The sequence below is a fragment of the Heptranchias perlo genome, chromosome 1 (genome assembly GCF_035084215.1).
Source record: "Heptranchias perlo isolate sHepPer1 chromosome 1, sHepPer1.hap1, whole genome shotgun sequence".
Lineage (NCBI taxonomy): Eukaryota > Metazoa > Chordata > Chondrichthyes > Hexanchiformes > Hexanchidae > Heptranchias > Heptranchias perlo.
The window spans coordinates 194,166,118-194,181,784 of NC_090325.1; the positions used below are offsets into that span (position 1 = coordinate 194,166,118).

Sequence of the window (15,667 nt, forward strand, 5' to 3'; positions counted from 1 at the left end):
CAATTTTAAAATCGCTCCACCATTGCCGGCCGTGCCTTCAGCTGCCAAGGACCCAAGCTCTGGAATTTTCTCCCTAAGCCTCTCTACCCTCCTCAAGACCTACCTCTTTAACCAAGCTTTTAGTCACCTGTCTTAACATCTCCTTACGTGGCTCGGTGTCAAGTTTTAGGCTCCTGTGAAGAGCAGTGGGACATTTTACTACGTTAAAAGGCACTATATAAATGCAAGTTGTTGTTGCTGCTCTTGTTATGGCTAAACTCAATTGAGCAACGCTCTCCATCCAATCCGGCTTATAAAGTCCTGCCATCCAGGAACAGTACTCTAGCCGTCTGGCTGACTGACGATCTAACGGATCGCAAAAAGATCAAAAAAATAATCTGGAGGAGCATCAGATATGTAGATATAATATACTCTGCTAGAAAGCAGCTCAATACTGGCTAGTATCAAAAGAATTTCCAAGCTAAATATCACAGAACCATAGAAGAAGTTTATAGCACAGAAGAACTAGGAGCAGGAGCAGGCCATTTGGCCCATCACGTCTGTACAGGCTCTTTGCTAGAGCAATCAAACTAATCCCACTAACCCACTCTCTCCTCATTGCCCTGTATCTCCCTCTGCTTCAAATATTTATCCCATTTCCCCTTGGAAGCAGAAATAGTCTCTGCATCAACCACTCCCTATTTACATTTACAATCCATGCTCTAACTCTCTCGAGTAAAGACATTTCCACTAAACACCTGTCCTCACTATCTTGGTGACAACTTTAAATTGATAACCCCCCCATCACTGACAACCAAATCAGAGGAAATAGCCTTTATTCGCTATCAAAGCTGTTCATAATATTAAAAACCTCCTCTTAGGTTTTGGCCTTGGAGGGGGTGCAGTGTAGGTGCACCAGAATTATACCGGGACTAAAAGGGTTAAATTATGAGGACAGGTTGCATAGACTGGGCTTGTATTCCCTCGAGTATAGAAGATTAAGGGGTGATCTAATTGAGGTGTTTAAGATGATTAAAGGATTTGATAGGGTAGATGGAGAGAAACTATTTCCTCTGGTGGGGGAGTCCAGAACAAGGGGGCATAACCATAAAATTAGAGCTAGGGCCATTCAGGGGTGATGTCAGGAAGCACTTCTTCACACACAGGGTAGTGGAAATCTGGAACCCTCTCCCCCAAAAGCTGTTGAGACTAGGGGGTCAATTGGAAATTTCAAAACTGAGGAGATTGATAGATTTTTGTTGGGCAAGAGTATTAAAGGTTACAGAACCAATGCAGGTAGATGGAGTTAAGATACAGATCAGCCATGATCTAATTGAATGGCGGAACAGGCTCGAGGGGCTGAATGGCCTCCTCCTGTTCCTATGTTCCAGTGGAAATAGTCCTAGTACCTCAAGTCTCTCCTAATAACTAACTATAGTTTGAAACCCCTGGTAGCATCCTGATGAATCTACGGCTTTACATGTCCTTTCTATAACAGGATTCCCAAAATTATACACTAACTCTGGCCTAACCAACATTTTGTATAAATTAACCCATTATTTCTACTCTGAACCCAGGGGTACACCACTTCCAACCTTTCCCCAATTGGAGCAATACCCACTTACCCTCACTATTTTTTGTTTCCTGTCAGTCAACCAACTTTCTATCAATGTCACTACATTTCTTCCTACACCAGACACCTGACTTTTTTTTTCCCTCCAAGATGTTTATGAGACACCTTAAATCAAACACCTACTGAAATCCATAAACTTTGTATCTACTGCATTCCCTCTACCCATCCAAATCAATCATAGGAACAGGAGTAGGCCATTCAGCCCACTCCACCATTTGATAAGACCATGGGTGATCTGTGATCTAACTCCAGAAACCTGCCTTTGGCCCATATCCCTTAATACCTCTGGTTGCCAAAAAGCTAGATTTAAAATTAGCAATTGAGCTAGCATCAATATTTTCCAATCTCACTCCTGAAAGGTCTGGCTCTAATTTTTAGACTGTGTCCCCCACTCCTAGAATCCCCAACCAGCGGAAATAGTTTCTCTCTATCCACCCTATCTGTTCCCCTTAATATCTTATAAACTTCGATCAGATCACCCCTTAACCTTCGAAACTCCAGAGAATACAACCCCAATTTGTGTAATCGCTCCTCGTAACTTAACCCTTGAAGTCCGGGTATCATTCTAGTAAACCTACGCTGCACTCCCTCCAAGGCCAATATGTCCTTCCGAACGTGCGGTGCCCAGAACTGCTCGCAGTACTCCAGGTGCGGTCTAACCAGGGTTTTGTATAGCTGCAGCATAACTTCTGCCCCCTTGTACTCTAGTCCTCTAGATACAAAGGCCAGCATTCCATTAGCCTTCTTGATTATTTTCTGCACCTGTTCATGACACTTCAATGATCTATGTACCTGAACCCCTAAGTCCCTTTGGACATCCACTGTTTTTAAACTTTTTACCAATTTAGAAAGTACCCTGTTCTATCCTTTTATGGTCCAAAGTGGATGACCTCACATTTGCCTACATTGAATTCCATTTGCCACAGTTTTGCCCATTCACCTAATCTATCAATATCACTTTGTAATTTTATGTTTTCATCTACACTGCTTACAATGCCACCAATCTTTGTGTCATCAGCAAACTTAGATATGAGACTTTCTATGCCTTCATTTAAGTCGTTAATAAATAGTGAATAATTGAGGCCCCAAGACACATCCCTGCGGGACTCCACTAGTCACATCCTGCCAATGTGAGTACCTACACATCATCCCTACTCGATCGCCTTTCGCTCAGCCAACTTCCTAACCAAGTCCATACATTTCCCTCGATTCCATAGGCTTCTATCTTAGCTAATAGTTTCTTATGTGGGACTTTATCAAATGCCTCCTGGAAGTCCATATAAATAACATCCATTGACATTCCCCTGTCCACTACTTTGAATTTTTTGAAGAGGTGACCAATCAGGTTTGTCAGGCACGGCCTACCTTTCACAAATCCATACTGGCTCTCTGATAACTGAAAATTTGTGGTGTTCAGTCACCCTATCCTTAATTATAGACACCAGCATTTTCCCCACAACAGATGCTAGGCTAACTGGTTTATAATTCCCTGGTTTCCACCTCTCTCTCCTTTCTTAAAAAGCAGTGACATGTGCAATTTTCCAATCTAGAGGGACGGTTCCTGAATCTAGAGAACTTTGAAAGATTATGGTTAGGGCACCTGCAATGTGCTCACCTACTTCCTTTAAAATCCTGGGATGGAAACCATCTGGTCCTGGGGATTTGTCACTCTTTAGTGCTATTATTTTCTTCATTACTACTACTTTACTTATGTTAATTTTATTGAGTCCCTATCCCCGATTCAATATTAGTTCTCTTGGGATTTCCGGCATGCTATCCTCTTTTTCTACTGTAATTGTTCAACATGTCCACCATTTCCCCATTGTCAATGACAATATCCCCACTTTCAGTTTTTAAGGGGCCAACACTGCTCCTGACCACCCTCTTTTTCCTAATATAACTATAAAAGTTCTTCGTATTGGTTTTGATATCCCTTGCAAGTTTCTTTTCATACTCTCTTTTTGTAGCTCTTACTATCTGTTTTGTGACCCTTTGTATCTTTCCAATTCGCCAGGATCTGTGCCATTTTTTGCCTTTTTGTAGGCCTTTTCTTTATGTCTTATACTGCCCCTTACCTCTAGTTGTCCATGGCTTTTTTTTTTGGCAAGTAGAGTTCTTGCCCCTCAGGGGTATAAACCAATTCTGTATCACATTAAATGTTTCTTTAAACATTTCCCACTGATCATCAGTCGTTTTATCCATTAACAGATTTTCCCAGTTTACTGTGGACAGTCTCGGTCTCATCCCATTGAAGTCAACCTTACCCAAGTCTAGAATCTTAGCAGCTGATTCACTTTTTTCCCCTTTCAAACACTATCTTGAACTCGATCATGTTATGATCGCCATTGGATGGATGTTCACGCACAGTTAAGCTGTTACCTAAATCTGGTTCATTACTCATTACTAAATCTAGTATGGCTTGCCCCCCTGTTGCCTCTAGGACATACTGCTGTAGAAAACTATCCCGGACACACAAGAAATTCACCACCTTTCTGACAGTTGCTAGTCTACTTTTCCCAATTTATGTGAATCTCTACTTCAAAAGAAAAATTCTTAAAAATTTATCAAAACACAACTTTTCACTAACACATCCATGCTGGCTGTCCTTGATCAAGCCATACATAGCTAAATACTCCCTAATTTAATCTCAAATGATGGTTGCCCACAACAGATGTTAGACTAACTGGCCTAGAGTAACCTAGATATCCTTCCTTCTTGAACAGAACCAAACCCAAGTCCATAGACTCATGTCATTATTCAGAATAAACCACTACTACTCAATTTATTAGAACGCATCAATTTTTGGAAACAATATCTAAAGTAATTTGAATGTTATGCATAAAATTGAGATTCCTTTGCAGAGAATGTTTTCAAGATCATTTCTGAAATTGCAGCTCACACCATCATCCAAATACATATTTACAAAGCAAAGAGTGATGTGCTTGCACCTTCCCTACTGCAGACAGAAAGTTTTCTATTTTTGATAAAACCAAACCTATAAACAATCTTGTATTAACAACAGAAGCAAATGTGATGCCCCATTAAAGTGGCTTTATACAGACTGTTCATTTGTTACACAGTAGTTTTCATTTCCACCAGGGTAGGTAGCCTACAAACAATTATAACACCCACCCTCCCCCAAAAAGGCAAGGTTCACCTAAGCAGCAACTACCCAATGGTAAACATTACAAAGATCCCATCTCCAAGCCCCCTTAGGAATGATCAACATGCCTTCTGCAGAATAACAGCTCCCACATTGCAACAACAACTTGCATTTATATAGTGCCTTTAACATGGTAAAAATGTCCCAAGGTGCTTCACAGGTGCAATTATCAAACAAAATTTGACATCGCGATACATAGAGATATTAGGACAGGTGACCAAAAGCTTGGTCAAAGAAGTAGGTTTTAAGGAGTGTCTTATAATAAGGAGAGAGGGGTGGAGAGCCATAGAGGTTTAGGGAGGGAATTCCAGAGCTTAGAGCCTAGGCAGCTGAAGGCACGGCCGCCAATGGTGGAGCAATGAAAACCGGGGATGCGCAAGAGGCCCTAATTGGAGGAACGCAGAGATCTGAGGGTTGTAGGAGGTTACAGAGATAGGGAGGTGCAGGAAAAAAAAAAATTCAAATTGACAGATAATTCAAATTCAGCAATTGACGGGAGTAGACTGGTGAACAATGGGTTACGACAGACAAAACCTGGAACCTAAAACCAAACCCATGGAGTCTGATGGGAAATCTATTGCTTCCATTGGAAGCTAACGTTTACTTTAAGCAACTGATTCAGTTTGGAACTCTAAGCTTGGAACAAAATTCTTCACTTTTGGATTAGCTGCAGTGTGAGCAGAATTAGCCTTTACTGCAATGTGACTGATCATTGTTTCAGTGCTATAAACCTAAAGTACAAAATGAGAACAAAAGCAAGGAAGTTATGTTAAACCTTTATAAATCATTGGTTAAGCCTCAGCTGGAGCACTGTGTCCAATTCTGGGCACCACGCTTTAGGAAGGATGTCAAGGCCTTAGAGTATCCCCCACGATGACGGCATCGCTGCGACAGCATCAATACTCAACACCAACAACAGCCAATCTCCAGACACCATCCTACAACTCATCCGCTTCATCCTGGATCACAATGTCCTCACCTTCAATAACCAGTTCTTTACCCAAACACACGGAACAGCCATGGGGACCAAATTCGCACCCCAATACGCCAACATTTTCATGCACAAGTTCGAGCAGGACTTCTTCACTGCACAGGACCTCCAACCAACACTATACACCAGATACATAGACGACATTTTCTTTCTATGGACCCACGGTGAGGAATCACTAAAGAGACTACACGATAACATCAATAAGTTCCATCCCACCATCAAGCTCACCATGGACTACTTCTCAATCAGTTTCTTTCTTGGACACACGAATCTCCATCAAAGACGGGCACCTCAGCACCTCACTACCGCAAGCCCACGGACAACCTCACGATGCTACACTTTTCCAGGTTCCACCCTAACCACGTCAAAGAGGCCATCCCCTATGGACAGGCCCTGCAAATACACAGGGTCTGCTCAGACGAGGAGGAACGCGATGGACACCTACCGACGCTGAAAGACGCCCTAGTAAGAACGGGATATGACGCTCGACTCATCGATCGACAGTTCCGACGGGCCACAGCGAAAAAGCGAGTAGACCTCCTCAGAAGACTAACACGGGACGCAACCAACAGAGTACCCTTCGTCGTCCAGTACTTTCCCGGAGCGGAGAAACTACGCCATGTTCTCCGCAGCCTTCAACATGTCATCAATGACGACGAACACCTCGCTATGGCCATCCCCACACCTCCACTACTCGCCTTTAAACAGCCACCCAACCTCAAACAAACCATCGTTCGCAGCAAATTACCCAGCCTTCAGGAGAACAGCGTCCACGACACCACACAACCCTGCCACGGTAACCTCTGCAAGACATGCCAGATCATCGACACAGATACCACCATCACAGGAGAGGACACCACCCACCAGGTGCAGGATTCATACTCCTGTGACTCGGCCAACGTTGTCTACCTCATACGTTGCAGGAAAGGATGCCCCGGAGCATGGTACATTGGCGAGACCATGCAGACGCTGCGACAACGGATGAACGGACACCGCGCAACAATCGCCAGACAGGAGGGTTCCCTCCCAGTCAGGGAACACTTCAGCAGTCAAAGACATTCAGCCACCGACCTTCGGGTAAGCATACTCCAAGGCGGCCTTCGAGACACACGACAACGCAAAATCGTCGAGCAGAAATTGATAGCCAAGTTCCGCACCCATGAGGACGGCCTCAACCGGGATCTTGGGTTCATGTCATGCTACACGTAACCCCACCAGCGAACAAATGTTATCTGTTTTTAATATAACGGGTCATTTGCTGTCTTCCTTCCGGATGTCTCTGTCTCTGCCCCTCTCTTTTTTTTGGGGGTTTGTATATTCGGTGGCCTTGTAGGTGACACCTCTCTGTCTGCTCACTGTGATTGCCTTGGCAACGGGCAGTAATCACCAGGCATTGTTCTGTGATTTATAAATGCGAAGGATTCGAAGATTTCATTTCCACAACATTCACCTGAGGAAGGAGGAAGCCTCCGAAAGCTTGTGAAATTTAAAATAAATTTGTTGGACTATAACTTGGTGTTGTAAAATTGTTTACAATTGTCAACCCCAGTCCATCACCGGCATCTCCACATCTTAGAGAGAGGGAGCAGAGGAAATTTACTGGAATGGTACCGGGGATGCAAGACTTCAGTTATGTGAAGAGATTGGAGAGGATGGGATTGTTCTTAGAGCCAAGAAGGTTAAGGGGAGATTTAATAGAGGTGTTCAAAATCATGAAGGGGTTTTGATAGAGTAAATAAGGAGAAACTGTTTCCAGTGGCAAAAGGGTCAATAACCAGACACAGATTTAAGGTAATTGGCAAAAGAAACAGGGGAGATGGAGACTTTTAAAAAAAAATAAAACACAGCAAGTTGTTATGATCTGGAATGCGCTGCCTGAAAGGGCGGTGGAAGCAGATTCAATAATAACTTTCAAAAGGGAATTGGATAAATACTTGAAGGGGAAAAATTTCTAGGACTACGGGACTAATCGGATAGCTCTTTCAAAGAGCCAGCACAGGCACGAGGGGCTGAATGGCCTCCTTCTGTGCTGTATCATTCTAAATAGGCCACCCCTCTTCACCTAACCCCCATCAGCACACAGGTCCTGCCAGCAAACAAGTCTAGAAGCTCAACGTTGCAAACTGAAACATGCAAATAGTATCAGCTGTAATGGCTGCCTGGCTGTGCACCACATGATACCCATCGCTCACACACCAGATGATCCCAACACTGACGATATTGTAAGGACTAAAAATCAAGACAGCCGCTTAAAAATAAGAGGGTCGGGGGGGGAAGATAAACAAGCATATACAAGCCAGCCTGTTATAAACAGTTTACACTGTATTTTACAGTTGGAATCATGTTATTAGTGACTAGAAGGACTGGATGAGCCCTGTCTGGGATTGCTCAAAAAACAAAATGGTTTTGATTTAGATGGTTTAAAAATGTAAACGATTGTTTGCCAATAATATTTTTCAACAATACAGAGCAGCATGTAGCGGCAGGAAAACTATTTTCTGCACCGTTCGCCACTTGAGGGCTCACAGCTCAAGCATTAACCTGCGTTTATCTTTCAGACATCGACCAACCTGCTGTGCACTTCCATTTGCTTCTTGCCCTGGTAAGTTTGGACGCTCTTCGTGGGGACTATAGACGCTGCTTCATGGCGCCAGCAATATTCCTTGTTCTGGTGCCCGCTGATCACACTCACCAGGTGACTCCTACCTTGGGTCCGTTGGGTAGTGTTAGTGGCACATTTGAAATCTGACCTAGTCACCATCACGGAGACTAGAATAGATACCAGGTTGCAGCTACAACACTGTTCAGGTGTCAACTGTGGCTCATCTCGCCTCAGTCAGAAGTTCATGGGTTCAAATCCCACTCGAGACTGGAGCACATAATCCAGGCTGACACTCCCAGCGCAGTACTGAGGGAGCGCTGCACAGTCGGAGGTCCCGTCTTTCGGATGAGACATTAAACAGAGGCCCCGTCTACCCTCTCAGGTGGACGTAAAAGTTCCCATGGATACTATTTCGAAGAAGAGCAGGGGAGTTCTCCCAGGTGTCCTAGGCCAATATTTATCCCTCAACCAACACCACTCAAAAAATTCTCTGGTTATTGTCTCATTGCTGTTTGTGGGATCTTGCTGTGTGCAAATTGGCTGACAATTCCCTACATTACAACACTGACTACACTTATCTAGTGTCAACTCAGCCCACCTCCAGAGAGATCAAAGAAACGTACAGGCAGAAGACACGGAGAGACAAGAGAAGCTGGGATTGTTGTTCTTAGAGCAGTGAAGGTTAAGGGGAGGATTAATTGAGGTGTTCAAAATCATGAAGGGTTTTGATAGAGTAAATAAGAGGAAACTGTTTCCAGTGGCAGAAGGTCGGTAACCAGAGGAGATGGATTTAAGGTAATTGACAGAAGAGCCAGGGGTGAGATGAGAATTTTTTTTAAATATATAAACGCAGCGAGTTGTTATGATCTGGAATTCGCTGCCTGAAAGGGTGGTGGAAGCAGATTCAATAGTAACTTTCAAATGGGAATTCGATAAATACTTGAAAGGAAAAAAAATTGCAGGACTATGGGGAGAGCACAGGGGAGCGGGACTAATTTGATAGCTCTTTCAAACAGCCAGCACAAGCACAAGCACGACAGACCGAATGGCCTCCTACTGTGTTGTGAGATTCTATGTCGGGTTCAGGTCACAAAAGGTGACAAGTCCAATTGCTACTCCTCTGGGTCCAGAGTAGATACAAAGCAGAATGAGGCAAGTCCCACAAAACTGAGATGTACAGACATCTTAAGGGAATGCCTGAACCCAGGACGGTCTCCCCGGGACACCCAGATTCGTAAAAGGTCTTGTAACAAAAAGTAACAACTCTCCAGTTTTAAAGAGCTCACAACAAGCACAGACAGTGTCGGACCACGTCTCATTAACCGTACACTTGCGTCATCGTGTAACACACAAAGCTGCTCTGTTCCATTGATTATTACTTTTCGTGGCCCGCCATCCATACCTCTGCACCCCTTCCTGCTGCTCCTTCGTATAGACCTTGGCTGAATCGGCTCGGTGCTCCTTCTCAGACGTGGCCCCATGTTCCGTCGCGTTGCTTGCGGACTTCCTGTGGTACGGTTTACCCGATTCGGTGCGATGCCCGCCGCCACCAGCCGCACTTCCGTTTCTGGTGACTGCGTCTATTAATGCTGAACAGGAGGAGGAGGAGGAGGGGGGGGAAAAAAAGAGGAAAAAAAAGACAAGGGAATAGATCACTCTCCCGACTACACAAGGGCGCAAAAAGCTTTCTTCCAAATACCCGGCAGTTTCCACTCTAATGCAATGGTCCCTGAAGAGATTGGGGAAACCCAATCAGCATCTGCACACCTGCCAACACGGTTGTACTTTTCAACCCTCCAATTCTTCTGCTGAGTCACACGTAGAAAGAAAAGGACTTTTATTTATACAGCACCTTTCACGACGTTTCATTCTCACACACCTGTGAAGTGCTTAAATGGTAAGTAGGAGACGGTTAAAGTGTCACATCGAAACTGCAGCACAGAAACAGGCCATTTGGCCCAACTGGTCCATGCTCCACACGAGCCTCCTCCCACTCTACATCATCTCACCCTATCAGCATATCCTTCAATTCCTTTCTCCTTCACGTGTTTATCTAACTTCCCCTTAAATGTATCTATGCTATTTGCCTCAACTACTCCTGGTGGGAGCGAGTTCCACATTCTCACCACTCTGGGTAAATAGGTTTCTCCTGAATTCCCTATTGGTGACTATTTTATGTTTATGACCTCTAGTTTTGGACTCTCTTCTCTCTCTTTCTCCCCCCCCCCCCCTCCCCCCACACAAGGACATTGGGGCGAACTCCCCTGCTCTTCTTTGAAATAGTGCCATGCAATCTTTAATGTCCACCCGAGAGGGCAGACGGGACCTCGGTTTAACGTCTCATCCAATAGTGCAGCACTCCCTCAGTACTACACTGGATTGTTGTGCTCAAGTCGCTGGAGTGGGACTTGAACCCACAAGTTTTCGACTCAAAAAAGGAGACGAGCCATGGCTGACACCCTCTGATTATAGCTCCCCAACTCTCCAGCTTGCTAAGAAAGAATGGACTTTACAGTGGAAGCACAAACAAGGAAAAAAAAAAGTGAACAGGGAAAGGAAAAAAAAAATCAGAAGGAAAAAAATCAAGTTATGTGGAGAAGCTGGGGTTGTTCTCCTTAGAGCAGAGAAGATTGAGAGGAGATTTGAAAGAGGTGTTCAAAATGATGAGGGGTCTAGACAGGGTAGATAGAAAGAAGCTGTTCCCATGGCAGAAGGGTCAAGAACCAGGACACAGATTTTTTAAAAAAAAAGGTACTTGGCAAAAGAACCAAAGGCAACATGAGGAGAAACTTCTAGCGAGTGGTTATGATCTGGAATGCGCTGCCTGAATTTGGGGTGGGGGGATTCAATTGTGACTTTCAAAAGGGAATTGGATAAGTACTTGAAGCAAAAAAATCTGTAGGGCTACAGGGGAAAAAGGGCAGGGGAACGGGACTAACGGGATTGCTCTTGCAGAGAGTGCCGGCATGGGCTCGACAGGCCGAATGGCCTCCTTCTGTGCTGTAACCATTCTATGATTCAACACAACTCTGACGATAAGCATCCAAACCCTCTAAACAAGGGCCCATTGTTGCACACACTCTTGTTTCACATCCAAAATAACTGAAGTCCCTTAAGTGGCAGCAATTTGTATTTACAACACCATCAACATATAAAGCCTCGCGGAATGCTTCACACAGGGAAGAACAAGACACCAAACAGCAATGGGAGACTGAGGAGAGGTGACATACGAAAATCGACAGGCAGGAAAAGACCAGCTGGTCTATCGAGCCTGTCCCACATCATGATGGCCAGAGCATCGTGGCTAAACACTTCCTCCCTCCCTCCCTCCCCCTCCGTGTAATCTCCTGGGAGAGAGGCAAAAGTGACTAAAAAGTACAAATAGGTAGCTGTTTAAAAAAAGGGAAAAAGAAGAGGCCCAAGAGGAGAATCCCAGAGAGTCGGGCTGAGATGGCGGATGGTTCGGCCGCCTTTGGTGGGACAGAAAAAAGGGGGAGGTTCATAGGAGGCCACGGTTTGAGGGTCGAAGGACACAAGGATTGAGCAAGTTGTGAGGCGTGGGCAGAGCGGGATCCGTGCGCAAGAGCAAGAATTTCAAACTCGAGGCGTCGTTGGCAAGGACCGGGAGATAAACCAGCAGAGCTTAAGTCCGGGCGGGATGCGCGCAGCAGAGTTCTGGATGAGATGACATTTTGTTGAGGCTGGAGCTTAGTGCACCAGCAAGGGAGTTTTGGAGAAATCAAGCCCAGAGGTAACAAAAAGCACGAATAAGGGTTTTAATACAAATAACGTTACCACCAACCTCAAAATACAAATGTCATCTTAAAGTCAGGTTAGAATCATAGAATGATACAGGAGGCGGCCATTCGGCCCATCGTGCCCGAGCTGGCTCTCAAAGAGCCATCGAATTAGTCCCACTTCCCCTTGCTCTTTCCCCATAGCCCTACAAATTTTTCCTTTTGAAGTATTTATCCAATTTCCTTTTGAAAATTACAATTGAATCTGCTTCCACCGCCCTTTCAGGCAGTGCATTTCCAGATCATCACAACTCACTACATAAAGATTTCTCCTCATCTTCCCTGTTTCTTTTGCCAATTGTCTTAAATCTGTGTCCTTTGGTTACCGACCCCCCTGCCAGTAGAAACCTATTTACTCTATCAAAACCCTTCATAATTTTGAACACCTCTATTAAATCTCCCCTGCTCTAAGGAGAACAATCCCAGCTTCTCCAGTCTCTCCACATAACTGAAGTCCCTCATCCCTGGTACCATTCTAGTAAATCTCCTCTGCACCCTCTCCAAGGCCTTGACATCCTTCCTAAAAAAGAGTGGTGCCCAGAATTAGACAATATTCTAACTGAGGCCCAACTAGTATTTTATTAAGGTTTAGCATAACTTCCTTGCTTTTGTACTCTATGCCTCCAAAGCCCACAATTAGATGGCGCCTGTGACGGTGTTGCACTCCCTCAGTATTGCACTGACTTGTCAGTCTGGCTTTTGCGCTCAAGTCTCTGAAGAGGAGCTTGAACCCACAACCTTTTGAATCAGGAGGCAAGAGTTCTTCCAACTGAGCCAAGCTGACATTCAATAACAGATCCCATTCCTGCCTCGGGGTTGGAGGCATCCCCTCCCATGCTGCGTTCAGTTCTGGGCACCGCATCTCAGGAAGGATATATTGGCCTTGGAGGGGGTGCAGCGCAGATTCACCAGAATGATACCAGGGATAAAAGGGTTAAATTATGAGGACCGGTTGCATAGACTAGGCTTGTATTCCCATGAGTATAGGAGATTAAGGGGTTTAAGCTGATTTAAAAAAGGAATTGATGGAGAGAAACTATTTCCTCTGGAGGGAGAGTCCAAAACAAGGGAGGCATAACTTTAAAATTAGAGCTAGGCCGTTTAGGGGTGATGTCAGGAAGCACTTCTTCACACAAGCTCTCCCCCCTCAAAAAGCTGAGGAGGCTGGGGGTCAATTGAAAATGTCAAAACTGAGACTGATAGATTTTTATTAGGCGAGGGTATTAAGGGCTATGGAACCAAGGCAGGTCAGCCCTGATCTAATTGAATGGTGAAACAGGTTGGAGGGGCTGAATGGCCTCCTCCTGTTCCTATGGAGACCCTTACCCAGCTACGTCTTCAATAACCCACGCAGAGATTGGTGGTTAGTGAAGAATTTTTCCCCCCCATCACATCTACTTTTGCTGCAGAGATTAATAATCTTCAGAATATTTCACATCGTTTGATGACTGTTTTGGCACATCTGGTCCGCTGGCCCGCAACTAGTTAACACTTTTTGCAAATCGACAAACATGGTCTCTGCCTGAACTGCCAACATGAATGATTGTGCCAGTCATAATAACCAATTGACTGTTGAGATCCTGAGCTGCATCAAGGGCACCACAGCAATTCCACTTATTGCAACAGGTCCTGAAGGTCCCTTTTTGATAGGAAGAAGCACAGTCCTCCTGATTAGAGTGATTTGAAATAACAGGCCAGAGTATCGAACAGATTTCCACCTCGAGATCTGTTCCCACCGCCCCCCGGAGTTATTCAATAGCTGGCTGGAATTCAAGATCAAACAATTCCTTCACCAGAAGGGCCTCGACGCTGCTGTGCTTTATCCTGCAAGGCCCCAAAAGCTGACTGTATGATGGGGCCTCCCCATTCTCCCTTCCAGATTCGGTGAGGCATTTCTTCCTGTCCCCGCCCCGTTCTTAACTCCTCCTGATAATCTGTAGCTGGCTCACATCCTTCAGCTGAAACGGACAACGAGTCGTCCCCATGGAAAGGAGGCTCCGATAGACTAGGAGGAAGCAAAGTACTTCTCCGAAAAAGAAAAACCAGGCCAAGTTTGACACAAGACTCTTCCTCTGTGTATTAGCATTAATGAATCCATAAATGAGTTGACAAATTCATTAACATGCACACACACACACACACTGTGGGAAATATCAGGGGTGTTTAAACCGGGGTCTGTTCCTGAAGATTGCGAACTACCTGGAAAAAGTTATGATGGCTGTAGTTCAGTGTTCTTTAGCAGCTGGACTTAAATCACTTGTAGGTTCTTAGTCATACCTGGCTGTTACTTTTTGTTTTGCTAACTTATTCTTGAATTGCTAGTTAAACTTGTCTGGTGTCTCTTTAGCAATTAGATCTTTGGGGGGGGGGGGGGGGGGTGGTGTCAGCTGTGGCTCGGTGGGTAGCACTCTCGCCTCCGAGTCAGAAGATCATGGGTTCGAGCCCCACTCCAGAGACTCGAGTGCAAAATCCAGGCTGTCTCTCCCAGTGCAGTACTGAGGGAGTGCTGCACTGTTAAAGGTGCCGTCTTTCAGACGAGATGTTAAACTGAGGCCCTGTCCGCCCTCTCAGGTGGACGGTAAAAGATTCCATGGCACTATTTTGAAGCAGGGGAGTTCTCCCTGGTGTCCTGGCCAATATTTATCCCTCAACCAACACCTAAAAACAGATCTGATCACTATCAGATTGCTATTTGTGGGACCTTGCTCTGTGCAAATTGTAATATTAGGAACCACGGTAGTCAACAGTGACTACACTTCAAAATATTACTCAATTGGCTGTCTATTTCAAAAGGCATGATGGGCCAAATGGCCTCCTCCTGTGCTGTACCTACTATGACTATGTTACCAGGTATTCTAGTTAAAAGGGCACACTGGTTCTGATTATGGTACTGATCATATCTTTTGGGTAACAAAAGACCAAAGATTTCTATAGCACAGCACAAAACTTGCTGGGTTTTTGTTCATTTACTTGCAAGACTTGGTTCTACAGGAGCATCACTCGCAATTTGTGCGCACACATTTAATATAGCAGTGTGTATATATATATATATATATATATACACACACACACACACACACACACACACACACACACACACACACACATATATATACACACGTTTCCATTACAAATATACAAGGTCACAGCACTTAAAATATTTTATCACTTAACTGTTCTCTTGGAACTGGGAAAAGAAAGACAGTCGGTCTCCAAGGGCTCATTCTAGATAAATAATTTCAGGCACTTAAAATGATTACTTGAGAAGGGAGGTTACGAGCAGAGAATGTTTCCCCACCCCCCCCTGTTTCTTTCGAGTTACAAAGCTGTACAATTAAGAGCTGGCAGGGAAATAGTTACAACAGGAGGAGGCCATTCAATTAGATCATGGCCAATCTGTATCTTAAGTCCATCTACCCGCCTTGGTTCCGTAACCCTTAATACCCTTACTTAACGAAAAAAAAATCTATCAATCTCAGTTTTGAAATTTTCAATTGACCCC

The 15,667-nt window shown here is 44.6% G+C and overlaps 1 protein-coding gene across 2 annotated transcripts in view; it reads right to left on the bottom strand.

Moving 5' to 3' along the window:
- The window catches only part of dnajb14 (DnaJ heat shock protein family (Hsp40) member B14), a 40,410-nt gene that overhangs the window by 14,945 nt on the left and 9,798 nt on the right, over positions 1 to 15,667 (bottom strand). The window contains exon 2 of one of the 2 annotated variants that reach the window (XM_067994512.1): positions 9,771 to 9,948. In XM_067994512.1, the coding sequence (XP_067850613.1) occupies positions 9,771 to 9,948 (178 nt within the window). Of the gene's footprint in view, positions 1 to 9,770; positions 9,958 to 15,667 lie in introns of both variants that reach the window. The other variant, XM_067994511.1, reaches the window with a different exon arrangement.